The sequence below is a fragment of the Myotis lucifugus genome, unplaced genomic scaffold (assembly GCF_000147115.1).
Source record: "Myotis lucifugus unplaced genomic scaffold, Myoluc2.0 scaffold_131, whole genome shotgun sequence".
In the NCBI taxonomy this organism is placed as follows: domain Eukaryota; kingdom Metazoa; phylum Chordata; class Mammalia; order Chiroptera; family Vespertilionidae; genus Myotis; species Myotis lucifugus.
Window position 1 is genome coordinate 2690000 of NW_005871179.1, and position 22762 is coordinate 2712761.

Here is a 22762-nt window from a genome sequence, read left to right on the forward strand (position 1 = left end):
CCGCGTGGTTGGTAGCGTAAAGTGTCCGTCGCGCTCAGGGGCGGGAAAAAGGGACTGACAGACGTGAAGACGGGCCAGTGTGAGCGGCGAGCGGGCCGTGCGTGCGTGCGTGCGTGGCGCGCTGGCCTGGAAGCGCTGGACCTGAGAGGTGTGCAGGCGGTTACAGTGGGAGGCTTCGGCAGCCATGGCTCCCAACGTTCCCGCGGCCGAGCCGGCCCCAGAGAGTCCTAAAGGCATCCGGGCCGTGCTGCTGGGGCCGCCCGGGGCCGGCAAGGGCACCCAGGTGAGCTGAAGGGCCGCGCTTGACGGCGGAGCCCTGGGGACCCCAAGGTCAGGGCAGCTGGCGGTCCGGATGGCCCCAGCGCGGGGCCGCGGGCTGACTCCCGGGGCGCTCTGGCCCGCGGCTGGTTGCTGGCCAGGCTTTGGGGGGAGGGTCCAAATGGGAGGTCGGGGAAGTGTGAGTTAGGATGAGCGTTCTTGAGGGACCCAGGCTTGAGGTGTGGAGGTAGGAGGGCCAAGGACTGATTGGATCTCGTAAGGAGTCAGAAGCTGAGCGGGTTTGAAGGGTAGGGCGAGCTCTGGACTGAGACGTCTAGTTTACAGCCCGAGTGGTGGCAGGGACTCCGGATGCCCTGCTGCTCGGGAGTGAATTGCCCAGGGTTACGTTCCAGGCACCGGGATAGGGGATCGTTTCTTATAATGATTAATGACCGAAGGCAGCGGGGCATCTCCAGCGCTGGGGGCAGAGTGGGAGCTGGCATGTGCTGATTGTGCTGCTGCTGAGAGGAGGGGAGGTAGACCCGCGTGAACCAGTAAAGCTGGGGGTTAGGAAGGGGGGATGGGAAAGGGCACCTCAATCTACAGGCAAGAAAACAGGCCCCGAGAGGTCAGGTGGCTTTCCAACGTTAGCAAAATTGACTTAATGGAGCCTGGAACCATGGGGCTCCACGTAATTGGAGTCTGAAGTTACCTTCTGCCCTAGCAGACTGTGGGGCCTCACTCTGTGTCTGGGTGGAATGGGCCTAGAGATCAAGGTTGGGATCTTATTTAGGACTTGGAAGCCCGTTGGTTGGATTATCAACCCTTCGGCCTAGGGTCTGGCATTACTCCCCTCCCCCACCCCGGCCCCAGGCTCTTGCTGCTAAATGAACGGGGTTCTGGGGACTGCTCTGTGCCCACTCTTCTCTTACTACACTCTCGAAGTCTTGGTAAACAGACCATCTTGTCTTACTCATACTTGGGACCGCGGTGGCACCCAGCACATTACTTGGTACTTGATGGGGATACTGGAAATGGAGGCATACAGGTTCATGTGGATGATAAAGGATGTCTGGGAGATTCAGTTCATTCCTGGGATTTTGCTTTTTAGCTCCGGGTACTAGGTCAAGAAGGACCACTTAACCTTTTTTTCTTATTAGCCAGAGCTGATTGATCCCTGGAACTCACTGTTGCCTAATCCACCTGTCCTTAATAACACTGCAGTCTCCTCTTTCCTGTTGCTACCACCCTCAGCTCTTAGGTAACCTGTCGTCTTAGAAGACTCTGTATATTTTTGCTGTGAGTATAAACAGGGTAGCTCAAAGGCATTGGTTATTATTTTTTCTTAGTTCATATTGAAGTTAATAATTTCAGTAGTGGTGAAATGGATATCCCAGCCCAGTGCTGGGACAGTGGCTTTATAGTCTAGCAAACTTTGTAACTTCCAAACCTCAGTGTTCTCACATGAAAAGTAGGTCCCCTACCTTACTACCTTACTCATTTAGATAGAGCAGTGCCCATGTAGACCAAAACGAGGATCTTGGAAGATAATGTTATATGTGTGTGTAGAGCACCTGTAGGTACCTAGATGACAACCTGGCACATAGTAGGTGTTCAATAGTTATTGACTCCCTCATCTTAGTATCACATCTCCCCACCCTCCCAACCCAGATGTATTTCAGTATAAAGGATGATGTAGTCAGAAAGAGTTGGAGAAAATTATGAGCTGATATATAAGGGTGCAGATATGTGGGTGTTGGTCAGAGGCTTTGTGGAAGTAGAGCAAGCATGCTTGAAGTAGAGAGATGTAATTAGAGCTGGGACTTGAAGGAAGGGTAAGATTTACATGAGTTACCCTATACAGCTTTTCATAATTGGAACAATAGGTGGTTGTAGTTTTATGGAATAAAAAAAAAGTGTTCATAAATCAGAGGTTGCAAAGTGGCAGCCTACAGCAGCATTTAGCCTGCAGGTGCTCCCTAACTTTATTATGAAGTTTGAATACAAAAGAAGACAGGATGGTATAATGAGCCCCCATACACCCATTATCCAGCCTTAATCACCATAAGCTGGGGGCCATTCCTTCCCCATTTACTCTCCCTTCTCAAATTATTTTAAAGCAGCACCCAGACATTATATCATTTCATTTGCAAATATTTCAGTGTGTATCTCTAAAAGATAAATTATTTTTTGTAAACAAGCACAATATCCCCTTAAAATATTAACAATTTTTATTAGTAGTCAATGTTCACATTTCCCTTTGTCTCACAAATGTGATCATTGTAAGTCTTAATTTACAGCTTTCCTCCTAGCTTTGTTTGTTTGTTTGTTTGTTGCAGGTTAGTTTTGTTGTTGTTTTGCAGTTTTTTTGTGGGAGAAACCGAGTTGTTTGTCCTGAGAGTGTCCCTTTTTTCTGGGAATTTTTTATTGTATCTTTATGGCATATTTAACATCTTCCCCTTTCCTCTCTATTTCCTGTGAATTGGTAGTTTAATCATACACTTAACAAATCTGAGTTCAGTTTCTTAGCCCACCTACATCACAGGTGGTGCTGTGCTGTGCATTAGGAGGCACGTCAGGTCTGCTTGTCTCTGATGATGCCGGTTCCAGAATTCATCGTGGGTGGCAAAATGGTGATGTTCTAATTATATCATTCTCTTTTTTTTTTTTTTTTTTTTAAATATTTTTTATTTATTTCAGAGGAGAAGGGAGAGGGGGAGAGAGAGAGAGAAATATCAATGATGAGAGACAATCATTGATTGGCTGTGCATGCCCCCTACTGGGGAATGAGCCCGCAACCCAGGCATGTGCCCTTGACCGGAATCGAACCTGGGACCCCCGAGTTCGCAGGCCGATGCTCTATCCACTGAGCCAAACCAGTTAGGGCATATCATTCTCTTTTTGTTTATTAACTGAAATGCTTCTATAAAGAGAAACTTCCCACCTGCTATTTGGTATGGTTTGTGTAGAAAAGGCAGAATAAATGCTTGCTTTGTTCCTTTTTAAATTAATTTTATTTATTGATTTTAGAGGGAGAGGAAAGGAGAGAGAGAAACAGAGACAGAGAAACATCGAGTTGTTGTTCCACTTATTTATGCATTAATTGGTTGCTTCTTATATGTGCCCTGATCAGAGATCAAACCTGCAACCTAGGCATAGCAGGACAGTGCTCTAACCAATGGAGCTACCAGCCATGGCTCTGATTTGTTTGTCAACTTTCAAAATAATAAGTTAAGCCCTGGCCGGTGTGGCTCAGTTGGTTAGAACATCATTCTGTATGCCAGAAGGTGGCAGGTTTGATTCCTGGTCAGGGCACATACCCAGGTTGCAGATTCAATCCCTGGTCTGGAGCGTGCAAGGAGGTGGCCAGTTGATGTTTCTCTCTCACATTGATGTCTGTCTGTGTGTGTGTCTCTCTCTCTCTCAATTAAATAAATAAATAAAATAAGTTGACCACACAGAGTTTTCAGTTGTGAAATTTCAGTTAATATCCAGAGCTCTAGTTTCTCTTGAGAAGTCAGATCTGGGGGCTCTGGGCCTCCAATCCGGCTTGGCATGCAGTTGAATGGTGAGGCCGCTTTGGGTAGCTCATGTGCTCTGCGGTCCCGTGGAGAGTCCTCTGCCCTGCTTGCTTACATTTGTCCCACTTCATTCACTTGCATTGCCTGCCTGGCCCCTATTGGTAAATGTTTGCAGTTTTTGATGTAAAATCCTTAACCTAGGTTTGTGCCTAGTACCTACTCAGTAATGTTTGTTTTCTTCCCATTAGTACATCTTTTTATACCTGCATAACTCATTCAATGTTTTTTATGTTGGTGTGACTGAAATTAAATGTTTCCTATTAAAACTCTTTTTAAAAAATATGTTTTTAAAATTGATTTTAGAGAGAGGAAGGGGGAGGTGTATATAGAGAGAAACATCAATGATTGGCTGCCTCTTGCACACCCCCCACTGGGGATGGAGCCTGCAACTGCAACTGGGGCAAGTGCCCTTCCGGTTCATGGGTCGGTGCTAAACCATTGAGCAACACTGGCCAGGAACTGCCTACTTTTTCATCAACATAATGATGTTTAAAACATCTAGAATACGTGGGTTATTTTATTTAAATGGCCTTACTTCCCTGTGTTCCTTTTGTGGTTGGATGTTCCTACAGTGTGGCCAACACATAGATGTGTTTTGTGTTTTCTTTGCCAGCCCCTCTTCACATTTTTTCCATGTGTCCAATCTATACCAAATGAAGGCCAGGCACACTTAAGCAATTAGTTATCATCTTGCAAGTCAGGCTGTCAGTTATGTCCGTGCAGTGACACTCATTTCCCCTTTTACAGTTAGAGAAACTGAAGTTCAAAGGGCTTGTCCTCTATGTGACATAGCAAATAGTTGGCAGATCTTGTACCTGCATGACTCAAGCTCTCTCTGCTGTTATCTGCTGCCCTGGGTTAGATTTTTCTCCTGCCCTATGCATGTTTTGTTGGATAAGTCTCGTGCTGAAGATGGAGAGAGCAGTCCTTGCCCTGGAGGAGGGGGTGTAATATACAAAATAGTCACCCTTTGCTCGATTATGTAAGACTCCCGGACAAAGACTTTACATGTGTTCTATTATTTAAACCCACAACCCAAGAGGTAGGTCTTGTTATCCATGCCTTTTTACTGGTAAACTGAAGCCCAGAGGCTGTATCCTCCCCCAAGATGCTCATAAAGTAGCGAGGGCAGGATTTGAACTCTGATTCTTGAGCAGCAGAGTCACCACCTTACATTGTCACTATTAGTCAAGGTATCGGGGCAGAAGTGAACATTCATGCAAACAATGCATGCTAGTGCAAAGTCCCATGTGGGAAGGGGCAGGTGAGTGACTAGGTTAGTTCAGGATTAGATCAAGAACTAGAATTTGTTGACAGTCTTCTGTTCTTCCTCCTACCCACTCAGTGATTTTGGTAATAATATCCCCAATTTATAGACAAGGAAACAGCCTCAAAGAATCTCTGGCCTAAGGTTACATGGTAAGTTAAGAGGCAGAGCTGAAATTCAAACACAGGTTTCTATGCTTTTTAAAAACTTTTTTTATTGAAGTATTATCTAGAGAGACAGGTGCAAGTGTCATAAGCAAGCAGCTTGATGAAATTTCACCGTGTGAATGAATGTACTTGTGTAGCTTACACCCATAAGCAAAAAACAACATTGCCAGGTCTGTGATGTCCTCCTGTGCTCTCTTCCAGACACACACACTTTCCCAAGGACAGCCAGTAAGGCTCTGGGTTGTGATTTAACAAGGCCATGTAGCAGCGATTTTCGACTGGTATACCGCAGGAATTTTTAAAACATGCAATACCCGACTAGTCGGGCACTGACCTCTTTTCCCCTAGATTGTCATATTTTAAAAATGACAGCCAACACAAGAGCCATCTGGTGTGAATGAATCAAATGTCAATTGGGCAAAAAAATATATCTTTTAGTATACTGCAGAATTTTAGTAATTTTATGTGTGCCATGAGATGAAAAAGGTTCAAATTACTGCTATATAGCATCATGGTTAAGAGCTAGGGCTCAACAGTCTTGAGCCTGTTGCTAACTATTATTACTAGCTACGTGATCTTGGGCAACTTAGCCTCTGAATTTCATTTGTAAAATGCAGATAAAAATAATTCCTACCTCATGGATTTGTAATGTATTATGGATACTAAATACCATAAACCAACACATGGAAAAATTGCTTGGCATGTTGTAAACACTCAAAGTTTGCTGATGTTAAGACTTCTTGGAGGAAGAAGGGATAATTGGGTGGGAGAGATAAGCTCAGAATTTGACTACAGGGAAGGATAGAGGTTAGACCAGTAGGGGGAAGGGAAAGGGTATTCCTGCATAGAGAGGAGCTTTGAGCTAATGTCCATGGAGAGACTTATTTTATGTCTGAGAATTATACAGAGAGCAGCTGTTTGCAGCAGTGCAGGGAATACAGAATGGGATTTGTGGGGGTAAATTTGAAGAACTTGGGGGGTTTAGAAAGTTGATTGTGGAGGACGCTGAGTGCTAGGCTTAGATATATGGACTTCCCCATTGCACTGGGGAGACGTTGAAGCCTCCTGAATGTGTGTGTTGGGGGTAGAGGAATGGGGTGGCGTAACATTTCCAACAGTGTCTTAGGAGATGATTCTAGCTACAAATGCAGGAACCTTAGAGATGGGAGCCGGAAAAACTAGAGTCAGAAAGATGTCATAAGTAAGTTGGAGATTAAATCAAATCTGAACAACTGTTAGCTTCCCTTTATTTCCCTAAATGCCAGGCACTGTGCTGGATGCTTTTGCATATATAATCTTATTAAATCTCTACAACAGCTCTGCAGATGGATATGGTTGTCTGTATCTAGGGATGAAGAAACTGAGGCTTTAAGAAGGCTGCAATACTTGTTCAAGGGGATACAGTGAGTAAACTGTAAATCTGGTGCCCACCCAAGATCTGTCCCACTATAAAGCCCAGTCTTGCCCGCCGCCCCCCCCCCGCCCCAGGGCTTCACAGATTGTGTGCATCAGCATCCCAGCACACTCACTCGTAAACTTTAAGGGTGGGCCTGGCTTTGTATTTTTAGCAAGTGCCCCAGATGATTGTGAAGCTTGAGAGCACTAAAGCTACTGTTCTGCCTCCCTATTGGTTTTAGCCATTGTTACCCACGCCCCCCTCCCAAAGTCCATCCCCTTCCCCACAGGGTTCTCATAGAGGTGATGGGCCTATTTCTCAGACTCAGCAATGGTCCATGGGTTCAATTCCCGGTCAGGGCACATGCCCAGGTTGTAGACTCAGTCCCCAGAGGGATGTGCAGGAAACAGCCGATCACTGCTTCTCTCTCATCATTGATGTTTCTATCTCTCTCCCTCTCCCTTCCTCTCTGAAATCAATAAAAATATATTTTTTAAAAATACAGGTTCTCAGGCCTCACATTAAAAAATCAGAATCTGCATTTTAGAAGCACCCTCTCTCCATGCCCCCCCCCCCCCTTGTGATTTGGAGTAGCATTACTCTAAAGCAGCGGTTCTCAACCTGTGGGTCGCGACCCCTTTGGCGGTCGAACGACCCTTTCAGAGGGGTCTCCTGAGACCATCCTGCATATCAGATATTTACATTACGATTCATAACAGTAGCAACATTACAGTTATGAAGTAGCAACAAAAATAATTTTATGGTTGGGTCACAACATGAGGAACTGTATTTAAAGGGCCAGAAGGTTGAGAACCACTGCTCTAAAGTGAAAGCTTGAAGTGTGAGGGGAATATGGTAAAGTTATTTCATCGAGCTTCTTCTGTAGTTTGCAAGTAAAGAGTAATACAAAGAAGAGCCCTGGCCAGTGTAGCTCAGTTGTTGTGCATCATCCTGTGCACTGAAAGGTTGCCAGTTTGATTCCCAGTCAGGGCACATGTCCGGTTATGGGGTCAATCCCTGGTAGGGGATGTGCAGGAGGCAGCTGATTGATATTCTGCTCTCATATCAATGTTTCTCTATCTCTCCTTCTCCCTTCTCCTCCCTCTAAAAAGCAATAAAAATATGTTTTTTTTAAAAGAGTAATGCAAAAAAAAAGACATGAAAGGAGGTCTTTTGTTTACTGAATGCCTACTGTGTGTCTGATGTTTTGGGTGCCTTATTTCATTTTATCCTCACAACAGCTCTAAGAAGTAGATGTTATCCATAATCCCATTGACTGATGAGGAAACTGAGATTCTAAGAAGTTAAGTAACTAGCCCAAGGTCACACAGATATTGAGTGCTTTAGCCAGGATTCAGGTGCAAATCTGTCTGACTCCAAAGTCTGAGCTCTGTGCAGCCCATCACCCTGACTCCCTTTCGGCAGCAGGGAATAAAGAGTTAGTCTGCAATGACATGTCTTCCCTATTAGAGCATTCTTCCCTGTAGCTGTAGAATCCAGTCACCTGGAACAGCCCAGAAGAGTCCTGTAGTTTGGGGGTGGGGGGGTCAGGGGGTGGATACAAATAACAGTTAGGTTTTGTGCTGCGAACAGCACTTTTCTGGTGTTTTCGTCAGCCTTTCCCCTTGAACAAGCCTGACCTTTACATTTTTCACCCAAGTTAATTTCAACAACCAAGGAGAAGATTGGCAGACAAGCACAGTTCTCTGGGTATGTGGCCACTGGGCCAGTCTGGAAGACCAGAAGGTAGAGGGTCCTGACCTTCATTCGTTTTCCAGAGCTTTTAACAACTCACTTGGGTTCTGTTTTGCTATGAAGTTATTTCTTTGCTTGAACTGAGTCACTCCATGAATCACAAACCAGAATTTGCTGCATTGGGTCCCATCTATTAAGTTTTTATTATGTGCACCTACGAAAACTCCCAGTAACTGGTTTGAACAAGGATCCAAATCTACTTTTTTAACAAAACAAGTGAGCCAGAAAGCTAATTATTAAGCTCCTTGAATTGATGCTATTCCTCATGAGTTCTGCAGTTTTTTTGTTTGTTTTGTTCACAACCAATGTTGAACCATCCAGGGTCTCCTGTTCTGGTCTTCAATCTGACGTGTAGTCCACCAAACTATGAGCTCACAGAGGACAGAATCTCTGTCTCCTATCATCTGTTTCCCTGGCTCCCAGGAGGGTTCTTGGAAGAGACATCAATATGATTCTGTAAAAATGAATATGGGCTTAGGTCAGGGGTTACAGTCATGGCTAATGTTCACTGAGCACTTACTATGAGCCTGGCCCTGCATATGCTGAAATGTGTATAATCTCATCAACCCAGTGGTGTGGGTACTATTACCATCTCCACTTTACTTAGAGGAAATTTGAAACGTAGAAAGGTGATATAATTTCTCTCAAGTAACATATCTGTCTAGTCATTGGCAGGCCTGAAGTCTGAAACCCAGGTCATTTGACTCTCAAGCCCATGCTCTTAGCTAAAGGGCCTTACTGCCTCCTAAAACTAACAAGTGCTTACTGTTTTTCAATGCTCTTTGTATATATTTCATCTGATCCTCACAGCTACCTTCCTTGATGGAGCCTTTTTGCCTTCATTTTAAACAGATGAGGAAATTGAGCCTCTGGGAGGTTAAGTGATTTGACCAAGATAATGCAGCTACCTAGTGCCAGGGAAGGGAAAGAACTGTCTGCCTGGGGGAAACCTGTGTTCTTCACCTTGCCCCGGCTGCCTCTAGGGCCAGTGGCCACAGCACTTGACAATCACACATTCAATCCTTTGGCAAATATTCATTCAACACATTACATGCCAGGCATTGTGCTTTATATACATGAACCCAAACTTCACAGTAACCATGTGAAGTATTGATACTACTTTTTTTATTCTTCCCATTTGTAATGGGGAAACTGAGGCTGATCTATCACTAATGTATCTAGCAGAAGGAGTGAAAATAGCTAATATTTGTGACAGCTTCTTGTGTGCTAGGTGTACTGCTTTAAGTGCTTTACATGTATTATATCATGTCATTATATGTTAGACTATACTACAGGTACTTTTATCTCTGTTACAGGTAAGGAAATTGGCATTTGCCAAAATTCACACAACCAATAAGTTCCAGGGTCAGGTTCATACCCAGGAAGTCTGACTCTAGGGCCTGCCGTGGTAACTGGATTTTGGTTTTTGTTTTCCCCTCCACAGGCACCCAAATTGGCCAAAAACTTCTGTGTCTGCCATCTGGCAACTGGGGACATGCTGAGGGCCATGGTGGCTTCTGGCTCAGAGCTGGGGAAAAAGCTGAAGGCAACTATGGATGCCGGGAAGCTGGTAGGTTTGGTGGTACCAGTGAACGTTGATATTCCCCAGAGTCTAGATCTGCACTGCCTCCTGTGGTAGCCACCAGTCCCAGGGAGCTATTTAAATTCAATTTCACGTAAAAGCCAGTTCCCCAGTCTCACTTGCCACATGTCATGCATTTGCTCGCCAGCACAGACAGATACAGGATGTTTCCATCGCTAGAAAGTTCTGTTGGACAGCCCTGTGCTCCAGGGCGTTTGAACAAACTGGCACATCATAGGAACTTTTAGAGCAGCAGGTTACTTGGTTTGTTCTGAATTTGTGGCACTTATTTTATTCACAGTATTCTGGAGGCTCCTCTGTGCTGATGCAATGTGTAATATACCCAATTTTTAGGGCCAAAAATGAAACTGTCAGCACTAGGCCAGAACTCAAGGATGTGTTAAAGAAAGGAGTTAGGAGCCACAGGGTGGTTTTAATCTACTTTTGTAACTGTTCTGTGTCACTATCAGAGGAATTGCTTTTGACAGATGTAATCCTTCCTGTTTGGGAGATATAATAGTATTTTCTCTTGTTTCTAGTCCAGTTAATCTGATTGGACAAATACAATCTGATATTTACTAAATCTTTGATTAGTGCCAGAGCTTAATTGTTACAGTTATTCTGGGACATGGCTTCTGCAAATCACCTTTAGAAGTCATATTTTGCTTGGTCCTCTGGCCTTTTTATATCTTATTTAACATGGAAGGGAAGGTGCTGGACTTTGCCTCCATTCCCAAATTGATACTTCCTGTCAGGCTTTGAGATTCAGTGCCGGTATGGAATGGTACCCCTGACCACCTGTCCATTTGCCCATTTGCTTCCAGCTTTCCTTTCATGTCAGTGAGGCCCTGTCAAGCTAGAAAGCTAGCTATTCTGGACTTTGGGTCTTGGCAGAAGGTCCTGTACTGAGAAAAAGTTGGGATGTGGCAATGAGATTACTTATCTCCAACCTTCACTTCATTGCAAAGCTTACACTTTGTCCCCAAGTTCACAGCTGGTCCCAGGAGATAAGAGCATTAGCTACCAAGATGGGCAGCCGTCACTGTAATACTAGCAGGGAACCTTTCTCTGAAGGCCCCGGAGGAAAACCAGTCTTTGAAAGCTGGGAGGGGACCTCATTGGGGTTTTCACAAAGGCTCAAAGGTGTGTTGGGCTGGCTCTTCAGCTCCTTGGTGCCAACCCAATCTTGCCAATCAGTGAACTTCTCTGTTGTGTCATGTCCAGGGTGGCCCGGGTCACTTTACTGTGAGCCTAATCAAGATTGGGAAACAGGAAAGTTGGAGCCTTTCTGCATTCTGGTCAACCCCCACCATCTCCTGCAGTCGTCAGGTTATATAGACACAAACTTGTGACCCTGCAATTGGGTTAATGTCACCTAGTTCAGTGGTTGCCAACCTTTCGGACCTCATGGACCACCAGTGGTCCACAGACCACCGGTTGGCGACCACTGACCTAGTTTATGGATTTAAACCCAAGGCTATTTTGCCCTTGACTTCCAGGTGAGTGATGAAATGGTTGTGGAACTCATTGAGAAGAATTTGGACACCCCTCCATGCAAAAATGGTTTCCTTCTAGACGGCTTCCCCCGGACTGTGAGGCAGGCAGAAATGGTGAGTGGGTTTGTTTTGTATCACCACTGCATGCTCATGAACTCTGGCCCTTAATCTCTTAATTCCTTTGAGGGAAATGGGTCTGATCAAGCTCCGGTAGCTTAGGTGGGACACACACTCTTTTACAGCTTGACGACCTCATGGAGAAGAGGAAAGAGAAGCTTGATTCTGTGATTGAATTCCGCATCCCAGACTCCCTGCTGATCCGGAGAATTACAGGAAGGTATTTGTCCCTAGAAGGTCCCTTCTTTTCATGCTTCTTCAGAGATTAGTCAGACCATGGGAACTGCTCTTGCCTAATCCCAGTCATGAAGCTTAATGCCATTTCTACACGGATTGATTTTATTTGGTGATATCTGCTGAGGTGGTGATGGAATGGGATGTGGAAAGAAGAGTAAGGGATTTGAAGTTAGACAGCATCTCAGTCCTGTCACCCCCCCTTTTACTCTGATTCTAGGCAAGTGACTTAACCTCTCTGAGGCTGTTTCTTCATATTTAGAGTGGGGTTAATAATACCTGTTTGAGGAACTACTGTGCATGTTATCTATATATATAAAAGCCTAATATGCAAAGTGTCCTCTCGGGAGTTTGACCAACCGAGAGTTCAATCAATCACTATGATGTGCGCTGACCACCAGGGGGCAGTGCGGAACAAAGGGAGGCCGCAGCTGGCAGCCACTAAGCACCCTACCTGTGCACGAAATTCGTGCACTGGGCCTCTAGTGTAACATATAAAGTGAATGATTCAGACCCTTGCTTATAGTAGGTGCCTAAGAAGGGCTAAATTCTTTCCATGTGTACCTCTGTTTTAATGCTTTTAAAAATCTGATTTCAGTTGGAATTGCCATACCTTGCTGTAGGGTTTTTATTAATTATACAAGTAATATGACCATCTACACAAAGTTTAGAAAATGAAGGGAAATTTTGCTCATCATACAGCCACTATAGCCAAAACCACTGTTATTTCTGTTTGTGCATGTTTTGTTTTAAAGTGCTTGTTTCTCTATCGTAGTCAACATTGAACACAAATGCACTGCATCCAAGCGAGTTGGTTCTGAAAGATCGCAGGCAAATTCTTCTGTCCTGTTTTACTAATCACTCTGCCATCTGCTTTGTGTCTCCCAGAAATATGTTGAAAGCTCTCAGCCACTAATAGATCCTCCCACCCCTTTTTTATTGTGGGCTTTAGCTTTTATATTCCGTGGCCATTTTAATGGAATCTCAGGAAGGTGGTCAGCATACGTCATGGAACCAGACATCCATGACCATTATTTTTATTTGCTGTATGATTTTTCACGGATGAACCATCATTTACTTAATCGTTTCCTTATTGTTGTAATTTGTATTTCTTCCAGTTGTTCACTTTTAAGTTGATGCTGTGATCATTATAATACATGTAAATTCTTGGATTTAATTAAGGGGAAACTGTTTTCTTATTGTAAATTTTATTACTCTGATTTCCTAATGAGGCTGAACATTGTTTCCATGTGTCTGCAGTCAAAATCTTCAAGGAGAGAGGCAGGCATGTAAACAGACAGCAGAGTGCATGATACAGGTGGTTTCCTGTAAGGTTATATTAGACACAGTGGGATCATCTTACGTTAATTTTCTTCTCAAGCGTCCAGGTTTCATGTTCCTAGCTCTTCCATGGGCTCCTTCAATACAGGAACTTTTCTTTCTTTGAATCCCCACTGGCACAGGGTAGACAAAGTTGATGTAGTGGTAGGGTTGATAAGATGGGACATACCAGGCCTGGGGTCCCTCGTATGCAAAGCAAATGTTTTTGTTTTTTTTTTTTTTTTTTTTAGATTTTAAGCTGGGGCCAGGTGGGCGCCATCCTCTCTGATGGAGAGGCGGCAAAGCGGGCGCAAAGCAAATGTTAATAGTAATAGGTGACATTGGGGACCTTTAATTCGTTCAGGCCAGCTTCTTGAGTGCCTGCTTTGTGCTCAGCACAGTACTAGACTCTGGGGCAGGGAGCAGGAGAGGGTATAGAACAGTCGTTCTCAACCTTCCTAATGCCGCGACCCTTTTACAGTTCCTCATGTTGTGGTGACCCCCAATTTCATTGTTACAAATTGAACATAATTGAAGCATAGTGATTAATCACAAAAACAATATGTAATTATATATGTGTTTTCCGATGGTCTTAGGCGACCCCTGTGAAAGGGTCGTTCGACCCCCAGGTTGAGAACCACTGGTATAGAGGAACAACAACATGCCCATCTTTGACCTCAGAGTTTACAAACCATACCTGAAACCTGAGCTGTTAGTGTAGTAGGAAGTCCAAGAAGAGAGTTTGGGAGGAGGGAGAGAAGGCTGCCTAGGAGAGGTGTGTGTCAAACTTGACCTTCCTAGATAAAGAGAATTTTGTTGGCTTTCCCAAAGGGAGTAGATGCCAGAATGAGTATGGGTTGGGGGAGGGACTCTAGCTGGGGTTGGTGGCAAGGGTCTGTGCAGAGTTGGAGGAATAGCCTGGGGGGCTGGGCAGTAGAATGAGTGCTGTTGGGAAGGGAGGGTGGGAGCTAGACTGGGGAAGGTCTGCCAAGGACGTGACAGAGTCAGGAGTCGTGGCATGTTCTTAAGCCACTAGGTATTGTGGCAAAAACAACATTCTAAGAACATTAGCTTGGTCCTGGCATACAGGCTAAATGGGGAAAGGAGAAACAGACAAGGACTCCACCTAGCAGCCTGACTGGCCCACATGTGAAGTGGCGGAGGCTTTTTACTGGGCTTGGCTGGTTGGGGACAGAGATGCTGAAGAACAAACTACAGGGTTGTTGTAGAGGACGAAACAGAGAAGATAGTCTGTCAGTTTGGAAGTGAGTGGTTTGGTGTGACTCCTCCCTTGCAGTGGAGGAAATGGGCAGCCAGACTGTTGTTTCCAAGTTCCCTCTGCACATCAGTGACAGAGCTGGCACCAGAGCCTGCTTTCTGCCTCCTGGAATTAAAAGTCAGGACCTAGTACAGTGATGGCGAACCTTTTGAGCTCGGCGTGTCAGCATTTTGAAAAACCCTAACTTAACTCTGGTGCCGTGTCACATATAGAAATTTTTTGATATTTGCAACCATAGTAAAACAAAGACTTATGTTTTTGGTATTTATTTTATATATTTAAATGCCATTTAACAAAGAAAAATCAACCAAAAAAAATGAGTTTGCCTGTCACCTCTGACACGTGTGTCATAGGTTCACCATCACTGACCTAGTAGTTTCATGTGGATCTTATTTAAATCTGACATGCTAAGGACCCCCTGTAGATATCCTCTGAATTAGCACAGACCTCACTTCTAATAAATTTATGAGTCATTATTTTATTTCTTGAGTAAGTATGGTTGGTAGTTTGAGCTTTTAACCTATTCAGTGTTGGCTCTCTAGTATCCTAATTATCCTAGCAGCTGGTTCTCTGGTATAATTAGCCTAATGTCTCCTACCATCCCATTCTGTGGATGAGAATACAGGTGTCTGAAGTGCCGCACTCAAGGTCCCAGTGACTGCAGATTCCCAGCCCCGACCCCTCCACATCTTCACCTCCCCCTCGAGGCCAGGCTCTGTGACTCATAGAGCTGTTTTAGTCGGAACTTGGAGATTGGGCTTTCTCTTTTTCCTTTTAAGGAATGAGCCTTGCATTCCTCTTTAAATGATGTTTGTGAGTGGGGAAGGAGCACTATTGTTGTAACTGAAGGGCTGAGGGAATGTGGGAGTGAGCAAGAGATGTAGAGAGGTGGACAGGAGAGAGTTGTGTTTATTGCCAGCTGGCTGCTCTGTGCCCTGTGCTCTCCAGGAAGTGAAGAAATAGGGTCCATATCTCACACCACCCCATTCCCAAAGGGAAAGCTAGGTAAGTGGATCGGCCTGCACTCTCCCTCCCCTGGGTCTCCCACAGCTGGAATACAGGAGGGCCCATCCTCACCTTACATGCTTGCAGTCACCGGCCCACTCAGTGTAGCTGATTTGCTCTGCCATCACCTCTCCACTCCCCAGTGCTATAAATGAACCATCTTATGCTATAAATGGACCACTTGACCCCCCCAAAAATGCGGTTATTGAAACACAACATCATATTTTACACAGTTGCAGCTCTGAAGTCTAACAGACTTTTCCTACATGATGAGCTGAGATATTGATCCCTTCGGCCATTAGAGCAGCAGGCAGGCCTGGGGAGGCCATACGTCCCCCGGAGGAGCAAGCACCTCAAGTACTGTATTTCTGTGCGTGCCAAGAGCTGAAAAATGTTGGGACATACTGGTCTAATAGACCTTGAGGAGAGCTGCCATCAATTAAATAGGTAGACCTTGGTAGACACCGACTTGGGAAACCACATGAGCTTGAGCAAGTGGGCCCTGGCTGCTGAGCCGTGTTTGGTCTGCCTCCTTCCCTTCTTAGGTTTCTGGGCTCCTGTGGCGTGGCCTCACCCAGTCAGGAACACAGGCATGTTGCCTAAGGGAGCACAGCACAGATGCAGCTCCAGTGCCAAACAAGTGCTTCTTCTTGGGCTCCTAATTCCATGGTTTATTCCATGGCTTGTTTAGTGAGTCGTTTTTCCCAGCACCTTGAGTACTGCCCTTCAGTGGATGGGCTCTCTTTTATCTACGCGATCCCAAACAGTGCTGCTTCGTGTGGTGGTGTGTGCATCCATGCACATATTTTCCCAGTAGCACCTTTCTGGATTTATAACCAAACTAGGTTAGGAAATAAGGTTGGTTTCTCTGTCCTCTGTCCCCCGTAGCATTTTACACAAATCTCTGTTAAGGGATTGTCTGGTTTATTGTGGTTATTTATTTCCACATTTGCCTCCTGCACTGAATTAAGCACTGCTTGTGAGCAGGAAACTTGACTGGTTGCTCTGTAGCCCCTGGATTCAGCTTAAGGCCTGAATGGGACTAGGCACTTAGTAACAGTTGAATAAACGGGTGAATGGAATGAATGGCTGTGTGAGACCAGCACCAGAGTTCCTCTTTCAAGTCCTGAATTAGGTGGTTGTACCAGCTCTTTAGCCAGACACTCATTTTAATGTTGGGTCAGAATAGAAAATACCCACTCAGGCATAAGCCCAGTATCTTCTTAAGCAAGAGTTGCCTCTAGCCCAGGGGTGGGCAAACTTTTTGACTCAGGGCCACAATGGGTTCTTAAACTGGACCGGAGGGCCGGAACAAAAGCATGGATGGAGTGTTTATGTGAACTAATATAAATTCAAAGTAAACATCATTACATAAAAGGGTACGGTCTTTTTTTTTTTTTAGTTTTATTCATTTCAAACGGGCTGGATCCGGCCCGCGGGCCATAGTTTGCTCACGGCTGCTCTAGCCGCATTCTCTGCTGGGTTAAAGTCCTGCACCCAGCTTCCCTGACTCTGCTCATCATCTTGAAGACCCCTGCAGTTCGGGATACTTTCAGGCCACCTGACTTGTGTTCCTTTGCTGTCTTTCAGGCTGATTCACCCCCTGAGTGGCCGTTCCTACCACGAGGAGTTCAACCCCCCAAAGGAGCCCATGAAAGATGACGTATGTAGACTCAGGACAGGAAATTTCCTTTTCTTTCCCTCCCCTTTCTTTCTTTGCTATTTTTTTTCTTTGTTTTTTCCATCTCCCCTCTGTGTCTACCAGTATTACTAACTTAACCATGAGAAATATTAGTCATGTAAACCACATGGGCTGTGGCTCATCTATGCAGCGTCTCTCCAGCTGGTTTACTGCTCAACCTGGAGGTGGCTACCAGTGCCAGCTGTTTCCCAGTGCCCAGTTTGTACCTGCCTTTTGTCCAAAACAGCACCTTTCAGACACCACGGTAACCTAAATGGCCAATTAATTGGAGGGGCTGCTTGGAAGCCCAGAATCAGAGCCAGGGTGGAGAGGATAGTACTGGACAGAAGTTTGTTGACCTTCAGAAGAATGTCCTCTCTCCAGTGATTCTCCTGTGCCCTGCAGATTCAGAATATTTTGGCTAGACTGTCACATTCTTATGACAGTCTTTAATTGCTTGCAGGTGTAAAAGGGAGGGCCTCATACATATTCACTGTGTCATTTGCCATAAGTAGTCCATTTTGTATGTTTTAGAGCATGCAAGCAATAGTAAGAATTTCTTGTATTAACCTTTGTCAGTAAGACAAGTTCATTAGCTCATACGGATTTCAATGCCATCATGTGTTAATTTTGTCACATTTCACAGAGTAGTAGTTCTACCATTCAGAGTTCTTTTGCACTTCACTTATTACTTTCAGATTGTTGATGGCTGACACCCTAGTAAAAACAGAAAATACTTAGACAAATAAGATTATAATTGCTAATGCATCCCTGATTTTGATATGGTCTAGATCAGGGGTCCTCAAACTACGGCCCTCGGGCCACAGGCAAATACAAATATTGTATTTGTTCCCGTTTTGTTTTTTTACTTCAAAATAAGATATGTGCAGTGTGCATAGGAATTTGTTCATAGTTTTTTTTTTAAACTATAGTCCGGCCCTCCAACGGTCTGAGGGACAGTGAACTGGCCCCCTGTTTAAAAAGTTTGAGGACCCCTGGTCTAGATTGTCTGTTTTTCCCTCCGATGGACTTTGGGATCAGACAGCAGCCCAAGTCTGCATCTGGCTAACAGTCCCGGCCTTCCATTGTCCTCTTCCTGTTCTCAGATCACTGGGGAACCATTGATCCGAAGATCAGATGATAATGAGAAGGCCTTGAAAATCCGCCTGGAGGGCTACCACACGCAGACTACCCCGCTAGTGGAATACTACAGGAAACGGGGGATCCACGCTGCCATCGACGCCTCCCAGACCCCTGATGTCGTGTTTGCGAGCATTCTAGCAGCCTTCTCCAAAGCCACATGTAAAGACTTGGTTATGTTTATCTAATGTTGGGTCTATAAAGGAATTTCTTTCTTCTTCCTATCCCTGTTGAGGGAGAGGATTGGGAATGGCAGACCAGGCAGAAGGAAGGTTCCTCAAGCCAGCTAGAATATCATTTGATGAATTGATTAAAAAAGCACTTGCTTGATGTATCTTTGGTGTATGTGCAACTCTCATCTCATCTGTATGTGTGTGTTGGTACAGGTATGTGTACACTCTCCTACTTTCTAAGTTATAGGTGAGGTGGCTTTCCCAGCTGTTTGCTTCTTTAGACATACTCTTAATTTGATTTCTTGACTAAAATAAATTAACTCAGATATCTGCCAGGTACCAATTCCCTGATATTTATTCCATCTCCAACAGCTGATTAGAAGTCCAACGTCAAGTGTAGTCAGGCAGGGCCCAAGTTCCTGGTGGCAGATTGTTTGCAGGGAATTCCACCTCTCTCCTAGCCCCGTGGTCAGCAAACTGCGGCTCTTTGGCCCCTTGAGTGTGGCTCTTCCTAAGCCTTAGGAGTACCCTAATTAAGTTAATAACAATGTACCTACCTATATAGTTTAAGTTTAAAAAATTTGGCTCTCAAAAGAAATTTCAATCGTTGTACTGTTGATATTTGGCTCTGTTGACTAATGAGTTTGCCGACCACTGTCCTAGCCCATGGTGAAAAGCCTCATGAGTCCATGTATGGACAGGATTCATTGATTTCACCCCCCCACCCCCCGAAATGGAAGTCAAAAGGTACTTAAATTACAGATTACAGAAATTAGTGGAAGAGGGTGTCACCAGAGAAAGAGCCAGGCCAAGCTGGGATATTTTTGTGGTCTGCATCATGGTTCTATAAAGTAGGGATCATTTGGGAACTGTGCTTGAAAACCAAACGTGGCCAAAGAATTAAACCAGATGACAGGTCCTTTTAAATTCAGACTATCTTCTAAACACCCAGGCTAGGCATCTGAGAGCAGCCAGTCTGCTTCCTCAAAGTGGCTTTTATTTTTATTTTTAATTTTGCCTCTGTTTCCAAGGATGAACAAAACACTGATTTGGAGGTAGTCTATTCTTGGATTCATTTTGATTAGAATTTATTCAAACCCAGTCACTCTCCAGGATATGAAACTTAGATCAGATGTATACCTTTTAAACTCAAACCCTCTCCCTTCCAGATCCAATCCTTCGCCCCTTACTTCATGATGATGGTGGCCACAGACTCCCCAAGAAAAGATCACCCAAAAATAAAATCACCTATGACAGTAACCAACTTTATGCCTAACCTCAGCTCCCCAACTGTAAAGCATTTCCTGGGTTCCATGCTGTGCCTTTTGGTCTCTGGTGCGATTCGTGGCAAATGGACAAATTAACAGACTGCTGTGAGGGACCATGAAAGCCGCAGCCTCTGGGAAAACCATTAGAAAATCAGTGGCAGGTCCAGTAAATAATGCCTCCTGCCCTGGCATCATCTGCTGACTCAGTGCAGTGACTCTCAAGTGCCCAGTGCCCCCTACCTGAACTCTCCTGCTCTCTTGGGACTACCAGGGGGCTTGTCCTCTGCAGGAAGCTGAGCTTGGGTACGTGGCTGTCTTGCTTCTCTCTCTGTCTGGTTCAAGTGAGTGTCTGCTGGCTCTGCTCTGCCTTGAGTCCCTGGCTGTAAACTAACTTCGCCCAGTCTGGTGTGTGGTGTTTCTGGGAAGCACATGACTTCTGAGAATGAGCAAAGGAAAGGAGTGAAACCAAAACTGTCAGCTCTGTCTGCAGGGAATGGGATCCTGGTCTGACTGAGGTGGCCTCGTGAATCTTGGAGTCTACTCCACTCTGACTGGGGACAGTTGCAGGCATTTGGTCTCAAAGTTGAGGTCCTTGAATGTTTGCTAATTGAATGTGCATGATCCTTGCTTAAATATTTGTCATCCTTCCATATACATTTACCTGTGTACACGTGTGTGTGATATTTGGGCTGTGGGTATAAACTAGATGTGGGGAATGTGTATGCCTTTTGGGGGGTGGTTAGGATTCAATTTTTGCTTCATTCAATTTCAGAGCCTTAACCTCGCAAGCATGAGAGCTTTCACCTGGCAAAGAAATGTCCGGTGTTTAATGCATTTGGTTGCTGGGACGTGCATGCCAGCCTCTCTGATGTTTACTTAGTTTTTAAAAACCCATTTTGTTCTCTCTTGTTTTCCTCTCTATTTCAGCCTAGTAGCAGAAGGCCAGGCGAGACTGCACCACTGCTCATCACCCCGCGGCGTGATCCCTGCTTTTAGGTGCTGGGCAGAGGGGAGGGGTGGTCAGGGTAAGGATGGAGAATCAAGAGTGGTGAAGGGCTCACGAAAAACATTGGAAGGGCAGCAGTGTTGTAGTGAGGTGATTTCTTTCGCATATAGTAGGAGTCTTAAAGAGTATGAGTAATTAATTTTTTAAAGACTGATTGAAGGGTATAAATAGAAATAAGGAGGTGCAGTACTATTTCTAAGGAATCAATTTTTCATTTACTCTGGACTGGTAACAATATTTTTTAAAGCCAGTGCCCTAAGACCTCAAGTTTTATCTCAGAACCTCATGGGTTGTCAGCCCAGGAATGCAGGAAATCAAACTGTTGTCCTCTCTGTCCTATAACCAGGGACAGGGAGGGTTTGACTACTGACACTGGTTCCCCACACCCTGTGATCAAAAAATCATCTCCACATTTGAAAGAGATACAGGGTGTGCTCATGGGGGCAGTGGCTCAGCAAAACAAGTTTACAGGAATCATGAGGGGGGGGCAGGCCGGTCTCACTCCCTTGCCGACTCACCACTGATTTACCAGTCCACCTGCTCTCACGGGTGAGTGCTCAGCAACCGCCCGATGTGTGCCACAACTCGACGCTCTTGCCTTCTTTCATCCATGGTGTGTGAAGGGGCCCTTCAAATAAATGAGCAAGTGTCCTAAGCAACATCATCCAAAGATTGTCCTTCCGGTCCTCACATCCTGTGACTGGGATCACTCGACAGCACTGTGATGTATTTTCAATGAGGTGCCTTTCTTAAAGACCAAATACTGCCTTTTTTGGCCCCTAAATCAATAAAGTATGTAAAAGTTTGCATCCCCTGTTTTGGCTTTTTTTTCTTTTTTAGGGGATCTGGGCTAATAAAATGACATTGAATTCTGGATCTGGCTTGGAAGCCCTTTCTTGTGCTCACTAGGAGCTGTGAGGTAGGAAGATCCAAGTATGTGCTCATAAGATGAGCCTGCACCCTCTGACCTTTAGCTCATATGCAGGCTTTTCTTGAGCCCAAGGGCAGCTTGTGCTTGGAGCTCCGGAGATGTACAACAAATCCCAGCCAATCATATACTCTGCTCCTGTTTGCTTGTCTGAAAAGAGACTGGTGATGATGTCTTCTCAAACTCGTTGGCATTAAATGAAGTTTATAAGGAGAAACTTTTTGACTTTCGTGCAACAGACAGAATACATGTTATTTGGATGCAAATGTACACAGAAAAATATGTTTCCTGCTAGGCTGGATAATTGTTGAGCGGACAGTTGTCCGAAGCCCAGAAAGCCAGTCGTTCTAATCCCTAAGCCAGATTTCTGGCTGTCTTTTCAGGTGCCTCTTTAACACCCTTGGTTGCTTCTTTATAAATCCACTTCTTCCCCGCCACAAACGAGCTTAAATTGTTTGACTAAACTGAAACTCTCATGCTTTGGAAGGGCTGCCAGTGCGGTTCCTGGGAAGTGACTGCGCTCCCGGAAACCAGGGGAAGCAGGGCCGCCATTCTCTCAGGCTCCTGTGGGGGAGAAGCAGAGTTGTCACTGGCGTGTTAAATCCTCCCCAGCCAACTCTCTCCTGCTTCACCACCTCCCCACCTCTGCAGAGTCATGTTCAGGTGACAACGGGTCTTATTTGCTGTGGCCTCTTCATTCCCTGAACTATTTAATGCCCCATGAAAATTTTCTTCTCTATCTTGATCATCATGTAAACGGGGAAAATATTTGTCAAACCAGTCTGCACGGTGTGGTGAAGGAATAAAGTGAAAGAAGCCCAGTGAGCTGTTACTCGTTCACCTCTCTGGGCTTGGTTTCTTCATCTGGAAACAGATGGCTTCACATCTCCGGCCTCACGACCCTCCGCGAGAGTCCACGGCCAGCGTGGCTTTCGCGGGTTCAAAGACTTGGAGGGAGGGCTGACGCACAAATGATACACAAGATGGAATATTAATTTTTTAATTACCAGGGGAACCAGAGGACAGCCTAACCATAGCGGTCACAGCTGCTTTTATTAGCTAGAATACACAATTGCCTTTAGGAATGCAAACAGTCATATCAATGGTAA

The 22762-nt window shown here is 45.0% G+C and overlaps 1 protein-coding gene across 6 annotated transcripts; it reads left to right on the forward strand.

The window, feature by feature from the left end:
- Positions 1-106: 106 nt before the first annotated feature.
- On the forward strand, positions 107-21534 carry AK2 (adenylate kinase 2). Of its 6 annotated transcripts, XM_023758482.1 has the most exons (8): positions 5810-6474; positions 6591-6676; positions 7911-7973; positions 9869-9994; positions 11506-11616; positions 11745-11839; positions 17048-17120; positions 18245-18619. In XM_023758482.1, the coding sequence occupies exons 4-8, from the start codon at positions 9920-9922 to the stop codon at positions 18464-18466; spliced, it is 576 nt and encodes a 191-aa protein (XP_023614250.1). In that variant the 5' UTR covers positions 5810-6474; positions 6591-6676; positions 7911-7973; positions 9869-9919; the 3' UTR covers positions 18467-18619. The 6 variants fall into 6 exon arrangements, with proteins under 6 accessions (XP_023614254.1, XP_006094271.1, XP_006094272.1 ...); XM_006094210.3 differs by lacking the exons at positions 5810-6474; positions 6591-6676; positions 7911-7973 and adding exons at positions 127-283; positions 20647-21534 and having other exon boundaries at positions 18245-18440; XM_023758483.1 differs by lacking the exons at positions 5810-6474; positions 6591-6676 and adding an exon at positions 148-283.
- The last annotated feature ends 1228 nt before the right edge of the window (positions 21535-22762 follow it).

Excerpts from the sequence above, each read along its gene's own strand:
- AK2 (XM_006094209.3), top strand. The coding sequence starts at position 185 with ATGGCTCCCAACGTTCCCGCGGCCGAGCCGGCCCCAGAGAGTCCTAAA. Across the intron at positions 9,995-11,505 it reads CTATGGATGCCGGGAAGCTG|GTGAGTGATGAAATGGTTGT; the intron begins GTAGGTTTGGTG and ends CTTGACTTCCAG. Across the intron at positions 17,121-18,244 it reads AGGAGCCCATGAAAGATGAC|ATCACTGGGGAACCATTGAT; the intron begins GTATGTAGACTC and ends TCCTGTTCTCAG.